The following is a 13,782-nucleotide window of genomic DNA, read 5'->3' as shown; positions in this document are numbered from 1 at the left end:
TGAGAGTGTATAAACATGCAAATGAAATGAATACTTGACCCAATTTTCTTGATAACTCAATGTCTTTAAATTAAATTATACTAGATTAAATGTGATCACTAGTTTAATAAAATAAGTTTATTAAACATCAAGGGTTTCTGTATTATCTAGATTGCTTATATCAATTAAAGTATCCACTTTAAAATTTGTCACAGCGTTTCAGTAACTTCCTGTTTTAAAATGTGCAGTAAAATGTGTCTATGTGTGTTTGTGTGTGTGTACGTACATCTACCAGTGTGACCTATCATGACTTGTGTTTATATTTCCTTATATTTCTCTAATTGTAACTCCAGCCCAAGTTATTCTTTACTGAGAATATTTTTATAACTTCTGTCTTCCTACCTCCAGTAACTCTCTCCTTCTATCAACGAGTTCACAACCTTTTAGAATAATCATCTACAATGACAATTCTAATCATTTCATTTGTGCCTAAAATCTTCAATGGTTCTATTTTCTTCAAAATTATTTCCAAATGCCTTGAATACATATATTTAATAAATGTTCATTTACACTCAGATATTCATGTATATGACACCCAAACAATTCATTTTAAACAATCAAAATAAAATTAAATTTGTATAACTGTAGTCACAGATACATAGGTGCATCACCCTCTTTTTATCATGCTAAATCATTTTATTCCATATGTTTTACATAAGTTATTTTGTGACATTCTGTGATAGGAACACCATTTTTTAACAATGCAAGGAATACAAAAGGAGGGTAATTGACTGCCACTATGCAAACTTAGTGATCTTCCCTGATGCTGTTTCTAAAAGACTCTTGGAAGTAGTCAGCCAAGATTTTCTGGGCTACATGTGGAGTAAGATAGGGAGTGAATGAATACAGGAGGAAAATCCTAACCAGCTTAGCAACAGTGACTCAGCATACTCACCACCATTGACAGTTAAAAGGCACATCATGTAATACAAGTCACTCAGTCCATCCTCTTTCAATTACACATCAGGAAACTGCGCCAACTCTGTCAGATTTCTCTGCTACAGGGGACATGAGCCAGAGTACAGAAGTCTTGGTTTGATTTCCAGCTTTTCTCTGTCTACCTTGCGACCTTGGGATCTCACTTAATCTCCGAGGTTCTCCTTCAGATCTTTAAAATACAAATAATGACCATTCTTCCTCAATATCACAGCTATAATGTTTGGATCTTTAGTGTTCTGAAAAGCTCATGTTTTGAAAGCATTATCACCAATACAGCAAGGTTCAGAGGTACAGCTTTTAAACAATGATTAGAGCATGAGAGTGTAACCTCCTTAGTGGATTAATGATTTGAATGGAGGTAACTATACGTAGAACATGGCTGAAGGAAGTATGTCACTGGGGGCATGGCCTTGAACTATATCATGGGATAAAAGTCCATGGGAATGAGAGGCCATTCCTTGGAAATCAAATGGTATACAAATACAATTACTCTCCTGGGGGCAGTGCAGTATAATGGTTAAGCTCTTTGGTCCTAAAGTTGGACAAATCTGAGTTCAAACCCAATTCTGCCACTGACTAGTGGTAAGAACTTAGGAAAATTATTTTGCACTCTTGAGCCTTTTTCATCCATAAAATGAGGAGCTATTCAAAAGACTAGTTCAATATTTCATATGAAGCAAAAAGAATAAACAAACCGTACTTGGTAATTACCAGTTGTCCTGTGAGTCATTATTATTATCTTTTACATGATCATCCTATCATTTTCCAACCCTTTGCTGTTTCTTTTTTTCTTTTCCTTTTTTATTTTATACCTTAGTTGTGCTTATCAAAATTTGAAATTACCTTATTTGCTTTTGCTGTGTTACTTCCTCTCACCAAGAAAACAAAGGCTCCCTCAGGCAGGATGCTTGTCCTCCTGGCTCGTACTCATATTTCTTTGTGTTTCTCTTTCCTGAAAATTACACATACAGAGTAGGTTATCAATAAATATATTTTTATTAAATAGGCCAATGAATGAATGAAATCTGCAGCAATTTCTATATTGTACTGTATTTTTTTAAACTATTGATGATGTCCTACACCGTTGGCATTGAGAAAGAAAGCATAGTGGATCAGTCCATAAATGTCAGTGGACTGCCCTACCAAGCCATGTGGTCATTGGAGATAAGCTACAAGAGAAATGAGAAAAAATTAGAAAACTTTTCAAACTATGTGTTTTGTTTGTTGTAGTTTGTAATCCAGCTGTCTCATTACCCGTGTTTGCTTATTCGAAAAATACTAAAATGTGCTTAATGCTGCTGTGGGAGCCTTAAACACATCCCTAAAATACAACGAAACAAAAACAAAAAAGAAAGCAACAAAAAAAATTTTGTAGAGCTTGTGATATTTTAATGGTTAAGTAGTGGAGAGTAGTTGGAGAGATAGAAGGTGGTAATCAGGGCAGGAAGAAATTGAGATTATGGAGTGAGCAGTTACTAATTCAGGACATGGGTTGGCAAATATTTTGTAAAATGTCAGATAATAAATAGGCTTCGCAGGCCAGTTTCTATTATGAGTATTCAACTATGTCATTGTGGTTCAAATGCAGCCATAGACAATGGGTAACAAATTGCTATAGCTGTGTCCCAACAAAACTTTATAAAAAATAAGTGGTGGGATGGATGTTTCTTGGCTAAATTGGCTGGCCCTGATCTGGTGCACAAGGTACAGTCTGTAATTATGCATGTAAATTGAGTGGAAGCTAAAGGGGTAGAAGACAATGACATTGGAGGTCAAAAAACCAAGGAACCAAGACTTGGAAGCCTGAAAGTTAGATGATTTCTATATGTTAAAATAGCCAAGAATTAATGCCAGAACAATACTAGAGAACACAAGACACAGAAAGGATCTGGCAACTTTGAGAAATAGAGGAAAATGTCCCAGATGGTAAACGACAGCACAAAAGAAAGGTAATACATAATACATTCTGATAACACAAGATTTAAAGCTGGAGTTTTTTAGAGATAAGAGTCCAAAAGTGATAAAGGACAAACTTCCATTTTTTAAAATTGTAGTATTTTTCCTCTACATGTTCAAAATAACTTCATGAGCACAATAAACATATCTTTATTGTTTAAGAACAACTGGAGTCAAAAAGAATCTCAGCAATGAGTCCCCAGCACCAGGTGCCTTAGGAAGGTAGTGATGGCCCTATATTTTGTGGTCTGCTTATACTGTTATATAGCATCCTTGCAAACAGTAACCAGCTACCACCTGGAGGCACATTTCTAGCTCCTGTTGGCAAGAAAAACAGCTTTCACATATGCTTTGAATTTTTCTTATTGTGTCCTCACAATAGAATAGAAATTTCAGAACAGTGACAGACTTATTGATAATATCTATATTCTAATGGGCTGCAAGAAGTTTCTTGTAGCCTAAAAAATCAAGTTAATGATCACTAAAGTTGAAAAAGATCAGAACATGCAAGTAGATGCCTGAAAATGGAGATTTGAAGACTTGAAAAACTAAGTCCTATAAAAGGGAACTGGAGACTTTCAAAAACGACTAAAATGACACCAAAGAGAGATTAACCAGCAGGCAGAGAGCTGGCAAAGTGTGTTCATGAATTATACACCGCACCAGAAGTTCTAGCAAGAGAAAAGCATAGGATTAATAATTAACCAGCAGAGTAATAATGTGCTTGTACGTTCTGCTTTTTCTCAGAGAAAGAAATAGACCTACTTACTCTTTCTGTCCATTGTTTGTCTCCTCATATTTATAGAGAGGAAAGTTCATAAGCCACATCTTTTCTATAGCTGTGAATCAATTATTTCCAAGGCCCCCTTCAGCATACTGTCATAGTCCCATTTGGACCTTCCTGAAAATACTCCAGGGCTTGGCTTTAGGCTCCTGCTGGTGATTTGCACTACACAAGAGCTGTGGGGCTTGCCACAATATTCGAAGACCTTCTCCACTGTATTTTATGTAACACCCTTATTACCTTCATCGGCAATTGCTGTGAGATTGAATGCCTTCTTAGCACTGCCCTGTGTAAGGTGCATTCTTTGGCTCTCTGCCCTTCCAGAGCTTAAAATCTAGGAAAGATAAACCTATAACATTTTCCATGCTCAGCCCAGTGCTCAGCACTTTTCCTGGATCCCAGATAGGGACTTCCCTAAATGTTTATTGGGATGAGTAAAATAAATACATGTGGAGGACACACAAAATAAATCAGAAATGTTCCATCAATGCAAGAAGGAACATTAGTACATTTGATTGTGCATTCGTACGTTCATTTAAAAGTGCTGGGCAAATATGGAGTTTTCCCAGGGGAAAGGACAGGTAAACCAGGGATGAGATATTCCTGAGAGGAAAGGGAAAAGATAATAAGGTTTATTTCTTCTTATAGACAAGGAAACTGAAGGCTTGGTGTTTACAGTACATCTGTTTTCTATTATCTTTTCTTTTTTAAAATGAGCTTTAATATTTATTATGATCTCATTGTAGGAAAATTTGCAAAGCACAAGAGTAAGAAGAAAATTAGAAATCCAATCATTCAACACTCAAAGTTAAAACTGTTAATGTTACTTAATGTATTTCTTTACAATTTTTCAGCATAGATACAATAGAGAGAGATTAGCAAATAAAATTCATATATACATTTTACAGTTTCAACTATTTTCAACTCATGATCAAACTTATTTTATCTCTATCCTCATTTCCATACCTCCTTCCTCTCTGTTGCATTATTTTAAAGCAAATCTCAGCTGTCATAGTATAATAAATTTTTAAATTTGCATCCCAAAGATTGCCGTGCATATTTTAATATGGTTATGTTAATGTGGTATATACAAAATCATATATATTTATTTAGTCTATTTCTGATTTAAAAAAATAATAATTTTAGTTCACATTTTTAAAAACTTTCTTCCATAATTTTCTTTAAGTCAGTTGCCACCACCATTACCAGTACCCCAACCATGATTTGAGAAGAAGAGATAACCATTTGGAGACCTCATGATTACGTTATCGTCTCTTTCTAGATACCCTCTTCTTAAATGGGATAACATATGGTGCCTAGCACAAGCAGGAGCTATTTGATTTGTTAAGATTAATATTGTTATATTTTTAATCCTCCTTCACTATCTACAAGTTAGCATTGTACTAAGTGCTCTCTGTAGCTCTGGATAGCAGGTAAGTCTCACAGCACCTCGCCAAATGAGTAATGACATTATTCCCATTTCATTGAGGATGATGACATCGAAGCGTGGAAAGTTCAAGTAACTTACTCAAATCACAGAGATACTAAATGGCTGACATGAGATTTTAGTGAATTCTTTTTTTTATTCCAGAGCCTATTCTTTTAATCTCTATGCAAATTTTATATGATAGATTCAAATTTTCCACAAAGAATCCAATGGTTTATATAGAATCCAATGGTTTATATAGAATCACAGAATCATACATCTCATACATTGTTGTCATACCACCTAGTACAGATCTCATGTCAATCCAAAATTTATCAGAAATATTTAAATTGGAGAGAATTGGGTAAGTATAGTAGGACTCACAACTACCAAGTTATCAAATTCTCCTCATAGTTGTATAAGGGAATATTTTTGCCATATTTTATTCATTGAAGACGTTTGTAAGCTGTATCATATTTTACAATAGTAATCTTACAGTTCAACCTAAGTTTTGATCTTATTAGAAAATTTTCTTTAATGTACAATCAATATTAATTTGAACAGTACCTATGAAAGTGTTTTAGGGAGAATGTTCTAAATTTTGATCCTCTCTTTTTCTCTCAGTCTCCATAATAGCACACAGATTTGTTCCAAGAACCATCAGAGGAACTTCTATGAATTTTTTGACACTGTTCAATGGATTTGGTTGTTTCACAGGGGCACTGCTGGTGGAGTTGGTTTATCTCATCTCAGAAGGTAAAAAAATAGGTTTATAGTATGCGTATGTACATTGATTTGATGACTAAGGAACTGGGAGACAAAACCTTAAGAGGGGAGCTTTGCCAGTGTGGTCTTTTTTTAATTGATCCACTTTGCAATTAAGATAGAATTAAGATAGGGAATAGACTCTGGCTGTATTCATTAATTTCTGGGAATTGTTTTTCTTTTGATAGGAGGAGGTAATTACAGAATGTCACTTCCCATGAGACCCTGTCTGCTGTCTTTCTTTAGTGTATTCTAAAACAAACTGGTCATTGTATTCGTATTAGGTCTTTTAATGAGGCCATATTCAACCATGCCTCATAGCTGTCACAGGCAACCCACAGAGAAGTCAGCATCTGTGCACATGTAGGAGGGTAGGGTACTTGGATGATGTTTTCCTTGTGATTAGCTGCAAACTTTGTCTGTGTCACCAAAGAGAAATCATGAGTTAAATAACAAATGATCTTGGAAATTTTTTTCAGGTAGATTTTTAGACAGAAACAACCAATCGGAAAAATTCAGATGCAAATATTTGAATTCTACTCTTAATTACACATGTGGGTGAAAAAATAATTCAGACATGATGACAATAATGATTAGTAGTCACAGTGAAATGCCTTTGGCTGTATTTTAAATTCAAAGACTTATTTAAAAAATGTTTTAAAATGTCACTGTAGCTTGTATTTTATTTTAACTTACTTTTGCTTATTTTATGTAAAATATCACAAACTTATTCTTTTTTACGTTCAAAAATACTTCTGGTTATGCACTTAAACAATGTAAAAAAAGTATTGGTTTGTGTTCTCTTAGAACAAACTAATTAAATACACCTGCTTTCAAATTAGGAAAAAAAAATAACTTCTGTGCATGAGAAACCCCTCTTAACACTCCTAATGCTAACTCTCCATTCAAAAACTTTTTATCAGGGACTCACTCCTTTCCTGCTACCATATTGGGCATAGGGCATACCCTGGCAAGCAAAATAAAAATTTCTGAACCCATAATATATTCCCAGGAGTGCAAGGAAGCAATAAAATTGAGAGTGCTGAATATGGGTAGGTACAGTGCAGTTCAGGGGAGAAACCTAGCAATCTTGATTGATGTCTGAGATCAAACCCTGGCTTTTAATTAATTATCTGAGAAATTTACATATTTAATATTTATTATATGCCAAGCTCTCTGCTACACAGAATGGTGTAATATATGGTTGAAATTTCTCAAAGATCTCTCAAACCCAAACTGTCATAACTAACTGGAAACTGCAGCAAGCTTCTGGCCTCTGATGATCAGATCCTTTGTATATGAACAAGAGACAAAGCACAGCATTAAGATTTTATAAAATAACCTAGAAAGATATCACCTATATCTATATCTAAAACATTTTAGGTGTTGAACATGTTTCCTTTACATAACTCAACAAAGATGTTTTCAAAAATTTTATCTTAAATTTTTTCTATCATCGAATCATGTTTGACATATTCTAAAAGAACTGAAAAGTCAAAAATATTACTACCAGTTTACCTTTATATAAATCTAAGTTTTTCATCTGTATGCCAAAAGCAACTTACTCAGAGTTAGACACTTCATAGGTTAAGTCCTCCCCCAAACTACCTTCCCTTTAGCTATTAGACATAAATTTGGAAGTCCCCATTGTTAGTGAACCTAAGTTCATTTATTCATAACTCAAAAGTGTCCAATGCATGGAGAACAGATTAATAAAAGGAAAAAGATTTGTTTGTTAAGCCATCAAGACCAAGAATGGTGGACTAGCATTCTGGAAAGACCCTCTTAACCTAACCCTGATTCCAAGCTCCTTTTATCCCAAGGAGGAAATGATTGAGAAAATCTGATAACCCATAATCTCCCAGTTTGCATCAGTCTTGAAGGTGAAGGAAAGAACTCAGGAGAGTCTGGGGTAAAAACAATCTTGTGCTACTAGTTTGAAGGATTGAGAGCTGCATACTCAGGGAGGCACCATCTTTTTCTAGTAAAGGATCACCATAAGCATGGCTACACTAGGGCGGTCATCACTTCTGACCAATTGGCTGTGTCTGGGGTGCCTCCACCGACCCCCTCAGGTTAGACAGTTTGCTAGAATAATTCAGAGAACTCAGAAAAGCACAATAATTATGATTTAATTTTATTATAGCACAAGAATACAAATTGGAATAAGCCACATAGATAAGCACCCAGTGCAAGGCCTGGGAGGGCTCCAAAGCTTTCATTTTTGTGGATGCAGTACCCTCTTGGCACATCACTTTGTGACAATAAGGAGAGTATTGCTAACCAGGACACTCACTGAACTTCAGAGTCCAGCTTTTGTTGAGGTTTTATGGAACAGGCACAACTGATCGAATAATTGGCCACATGGTTGAACTCAATCTCCAGGCTCTTTTCCTTCCCCAGAAGTTGAGCTGATATCATTAGGCTCAAAGTCCCAACCCTCTAAAATCACATGATCAGTCTTTCTGTCCGAACTGCCCTTATTTCAGGTCATCTCATTAGCATAAACTAGAACTAAGGGCTCACTAGCATAAATTAATAGTTAGGGGTCTAAGGGACCTACGATAAATAACAAAGACATTCTAATCCTTCAAGAAACTCAAAAGATCCAGCATTTACCTTCCAGGAACCAGGTCTGGCAAATTCTTACATATAGTTTGTTCTTGCAAAAACATTTCATTGAAAACCTAAATTTTTATTGAGAATCTGCACAGTATGGTAATACGCTCTTACAGGCATTATTGTGTCTATGACAACAGTTTTGTAGAGGTAAGACAGTTATTCTTGTTTTTTCAATATAATAATTAAGGCAGAAAAAATAATAATAAAGTGCTCCACTCATCCCAACTAGTATCTGACAGGTGTGACTCCCTCAGCACACCAAAATCAGGCAACTATTAGAGGTCCTCAAGTTAAAATGGCATTTGTTACTTCTACAATATAACCTCCTTGGGTAGACTTATGCACATGACAGAGCATTGATAATTATATATATATATAGCATCAAGTTGGACAGACAAAAGTTTAAATAACGTTCGCAGAATTCGTTGCCCATGAAAGGAAGATTACCAAGGACACACAGTGAGGACATCTTAGAAAATGGGATGTGGGTCTGGCACCAAGGCACATGCCTACTGTAATCCCAGCGGCTCAGGAGGCTGAGACAAGAGGATCACAAGTTCAAAGCCAGTCTCAGCAAAAGCGAGGCACTAAGCAACTCAGTGAGACCCTGTCTCTAAATAAAATACAAAATAGGACTGGGGATGTAGCTCAGTGTTTGAGTGCTCCTGAGTTCAATCCCTGATACTTCCCAAAAAAGAATGTGGGACATTTCTAACCTTGTTCTTAAAAGAACACCATTTTGGTTGCTACTAATGGATTTACTTCTTCTTTTACAGTTGTTTTTTTTTTTTCTGTTCATAATAAAATTGTGTAACATCAAATCATATCCCAGGAAATTGCAATGTTATAGTTGTTGCCTTACAGATCATCTGGTCTAACACTGTACCAAAAAATAGAAGATGTACTAACATCCTCTGGCATCCATAAAAATTCTTTAAGATATAACATCTGTTTGTCCTTCTATTGATAATATTTATTAGAATAAATCTAATTTTTTACCACATAGCAACTTTTCAAACATTTGATAACTGTTCTTAGAAATAGCATGGTATAGTGGTTCAAAGAATAGGTTCTGGAGTCAGACCACCTCAATGTCAATAAAGTCTGTTTCCATGTAACCAATGATAATATATAATTCACTTTGTGTTTTCCTAATTCAGTGATTAATGCTCATAGTAATTGCTCAGTCAAGATTGAAATCTATTCTACAAAGTCACCCTTATTTTTTCATATTGCATGATTTCCTGATTTTTCAGTCACAAAGCCCCTCCATCCATTAAACAAACAAGTTGCCTGTATCTTTCTTAGAATATGGTTTCCAAAATCAAACACAATACTCAAGATAGGTACAAACAGGATAGATGTATAACTTTTATCAGCCTAGACACTCAGACACACTGTCTCTCAGAATGTTAACAGAGATTGTGTTGATTTTTTCAGTAGTTACATCACACCATCAGGTCAATTAAAATGTGAAATGTTTTATTATTATTATTTTGCAGCTGTTCTGGGTTCAGCTCCACTCATCACAACGTTTTTTTTTCTAATTAAATGCAGGACTTTATCTTCTTCCTTAATAAATGTCAACCCATCAAACTAAATAACAGACATTTTGAAACTTGATTCTGTCATCCAGTGAATTACTAATCTTCTTTGCTAGCTTTGTGTTATCTGCAAATTTAGTAAGCAAGTCCCTAGACTTCTTCCAGGTAATTGATAAAATTGTTGAATTGGACAGGACTGAAAATAGAACCTTATGGAAAATTCCTACAGACCTCATTGCAAATTAATGACAATCAATTAATTCCCGTCTTTTGGTTGTAATCAGCTCCCAACTCACCTAATTACTCTCATTCAGCCCACACACTTCTCAATCATTCCCTAAATGACATCACAGGAGACTTTGTCATCTATTTTTCTGGGATTGGAATATATCTGTGTTTGTGACAGTCCCTTTAGCCATCACAATATTGTTCCTCAAGAAAGGAAAGGAGGTTCATTTCAATAATCTGATTCTCAGAATCCTGTACAAGCTTGTAGTGACTAATTAGGATCCCTAAAAGAGAGTGACCCTTTGACAATAAATATCACTTTGGGGTAGGTCATTATCTCTCTAAGGTTGTTTTCTCTTAATGAAAAAAAAAAGGGACAAGGCTCTTTACTTTTTTCAGAAATGATAAAAGAATAACATTAAAGTATTTTAAAACTTCAATGCCAGACTTTTTTAATATAAAATTAAGTCATACATTAGAATGGCCCACTTAGCTTAAAACAGTCTATTCAGTCAAACCACCAGCCCAATTTTTTAAACAGAACTGATCATAATGAAACCAACACTACAAGTCTATATTTAGGCACCCTACCCCCTCAGCATTCCATTTAGCATTTAGGATATTTTCAACCTTTAAGGATTTATGTCAGCTGAGCATGTCTGCCTGAGAGTGTGTGTGAGTGTTGGTGTATGAGTGGAAAAGAAGATCAGCTATCACAGTCTCCCAGTCTCCAAGCTACATTAGTCATTTTTAGCACCATGATGGAGAATGGTGTGAATGCGGTAAATTCAAAAGATTTCTCAAAACTTGACTGTGCAGACAGATAACTGTTAGAGTGACATTTTCAGTACAAGTGAGAAAACTGATCCTTCTGGGATCTCTAACTCTGAGTGCTTTAAAGGAGAAGATACAAGACTAAACCCATCCTCCTACACTAATCATTTCAGGAATAGTTTATCTAAAAGTAGCAATGCTAATATAGGGAGTGAAGAAGTCAGTCAAACTGCTTATTTCGACTGTATCCCATTAGCAGCAAGATCAATTTTCTTACACTCATGACTTCGAACTTACCTTTTGACAAAAATAACAAAATAGAACTCAGTGAAAAATGACATCTTAGTTATGGACGTGCAGATGATGGAAGCATCCAAAGAAAAATGTTTAAAAGAAAAAGGATAATTGGGCAAAAATCAAGAGGTCAAGAGGTAGATCTCCTTGTCCCTCCTCCTTGGAATTCAGGAGAGGCACAAAGAATTTCTCTGTTTAATTCAAATAAAGAACATTTTAAATTAAAAATGAGATCTTTTAAAATGCTCATTTAACATCTGTGAGTATTAAGGCCAGTGACAGCCATGTCAGCGTGAATCACTGAGTCACTCTTGAAACAGAAATTTGCAGTTGCAGTTAACTTGAAAGAAGACAATATTTATGCATCTAGAAAAAAAATGAATTTCATGGGCCCATGCCTATTTTCTCAGAGAGATGTTTCTTCCAATTCAGATCTATCACTCAGGTCCAACTTCTTATGGGTTTTGAGACTGCAGATTTTTAGGTTCAGAGAAGAAAAGCAGTGGCCTGCTACCCAGTAACCCACATTGAGCCAGGAACATGCCTATTTGTTTGTCAACTGGCTCAGCGACAGCATTCCTGGAGCTAACTGGACAGGCCCCCAACAACTCCCACTGGCAAACTCTGCTCATGACCATCAGTCAGAATTAGACCAAAGTCTTCCACACACAATGATGTCATAGGCATGATGTTTTGGTATGTTGTATTTTGGCGTGACACTTTAAAATTCTTCAGAAAAAAAAAAAAAAAGAATGTATTCTATAAATCCGAAGCTCAGTTGTCCTGCTCAAATTTAATTCCTGGTCCAGACTGGAATGAGATGCTGTGAAGCAGTACTCTGAGATTCTTCAGAGCCTCATGGACCCATGTCATTAGTAGAGCCTCCTTCTCTATATGGCAAATTTATAAGTCTAGGTAGCTTAGATACACATGCATATCCACACTGAGTGCCTAGAAATGGTATTGAACATGAAACAAGAAGGATGTGTGGTATTTAGTGTGTCGAGCCTAGGTATGATATATTTCTGATAGAGAGCACATTTAACAAGGCCCAGAGGTAGAGAATTGCTAGATGCATAAGGGGAAATCAGAGAAGGCTGATTTTTTTTTTCCAGTAAAGGAGAGAATGCCATGAAGTCAATTTGGGGAGTTAAAGAAAAAATCATGTGGAATGTCCGGCTTACAGGCATTTTTAAAAATTTTTGAATGTAATAATAAATCATAAAAAACATTTTAGATGAGTGATATGTTCAATTGGTGTTTTAAGATCTGTGGAGGTAGTATAATTTGGAAGAAAAAAAAGAATGATTTGGGAGAAGCAAGAAGGGTGTAATTGAAGCAATTTAGTCAAATCTAAGTGATAAACTGAGAGGGAGAAGGCATGTGGAGAGAAGTGAATGGGGATAAGCTCTATTTTAAAGGTAGAATAAAAAGTGCTTAGTGATTTTTTTAAATATTGTATTAGTTGTTGATGGACATTTATTTGTTTATATGTGGTGCTGAAAATGTAACCCAGTGCCTCATACATGCTAGGCAAGCACTCTACCACTGAGCCACAACCCCAGCCCCTTAGTGATGGTTTTGATAGTTAGGATGCAGTAGGATGCAGGAGGGAGGAGGTGGCACCAAGGAAGCATCTCAGCTGCCTTGAGTAACTCACTGGGTGGGCAAAGATTCCATTTACTAAATGAAGACTAGAAGAAGAATGGATTTTAAAATTTGTCACTCATTCACTTTTTCGCATGCTAAGTTTGGCATAACCACAGAACATCTAAATAGAAATATCTGGAGCTCAGAAAAAAAGACCTTGATTAGATACATAAATATGGAAACCTTTGGCATAAAAATGAAATCATAAAACTAAATAAAATTACCTAGTGTGGATATTAAGAATGAAGAAAAAAGAAGCCCAGGGCTTAGATCTGAAATGTTCGACATTAGAGACTGAATGGAGATGAAATAGCCTGGTAAAGAAAGACAGCAGCTGGGGAGAGGGCGTATGCTGTATGTTACATACACACATATGTATATTTACATGAGTATGTGTGTGTGTGCACACATGTGCGTATATATGCACATGATGCATTCACACAGGTAATGTGTATGTGTGTGCACTAAATATAAAAGAAGATTGTCTCAAGCAGGGGATGGTACATGTGTCAATACTACTTGAAATCAGTAGGATGAAGAAAGTGTCCATAAAATTTAGCTACATTATGGTCACTGATAACTTTAGTAGGAACCATTCAATGGTGAAATGGAAATGCAAAGATTGCAGTAGGCTGAACAATATCTAGTAGTAAGGAGATAAAGACATCATATTCAAGTAACTCATCTGAAGAACTTGGGGCTGCAGAAGACTTAAGAAATGAGTGGTGGTTAGAAAGGGATATGGGTAGGACTGCTGGATT

General features: G+C 35.6%; 1 protein-coding gene across 1 annotated transcript in view; it reads left to right on the top strand.

Annotated features, from left to right (window-relative positions):
- Positions 1-13,782, top strand: part of SLC15A5 (solute carrier family 15 member 5) — a gene marked incomplete at both ends in the record, with an annotated part of 82,754 nt that overhangs the window by 48,820 nt on the left and 20,152 nt on the right. The window contains one exon of the mRNA XM_081311249.1: positions 5,769-5,900. Within this exon, the coding sequence (XP_081167375.1) occupies positions 5,769-5,900 (132 nt within the window). The remainder of the gene's footprint in view (positions 1-5,768; positions 5,901-13,782) is intronic.

Source organism: Spermophilus citellus (assembly GCF_964194105.1).
Source record: "Spermophilus citellus genome assembly, chromosome: 10".
NCBI classification, from domain to species: domain Eukaryota; kingdom Metazoa; phylum Chordata; class Mammalia; order Rodentia; family Sciuridae; genus Spermophilus; species Spermophilus citellus.
This window is presented reverse-complemented; position numbering and strand designations above follow the sequence as displayed.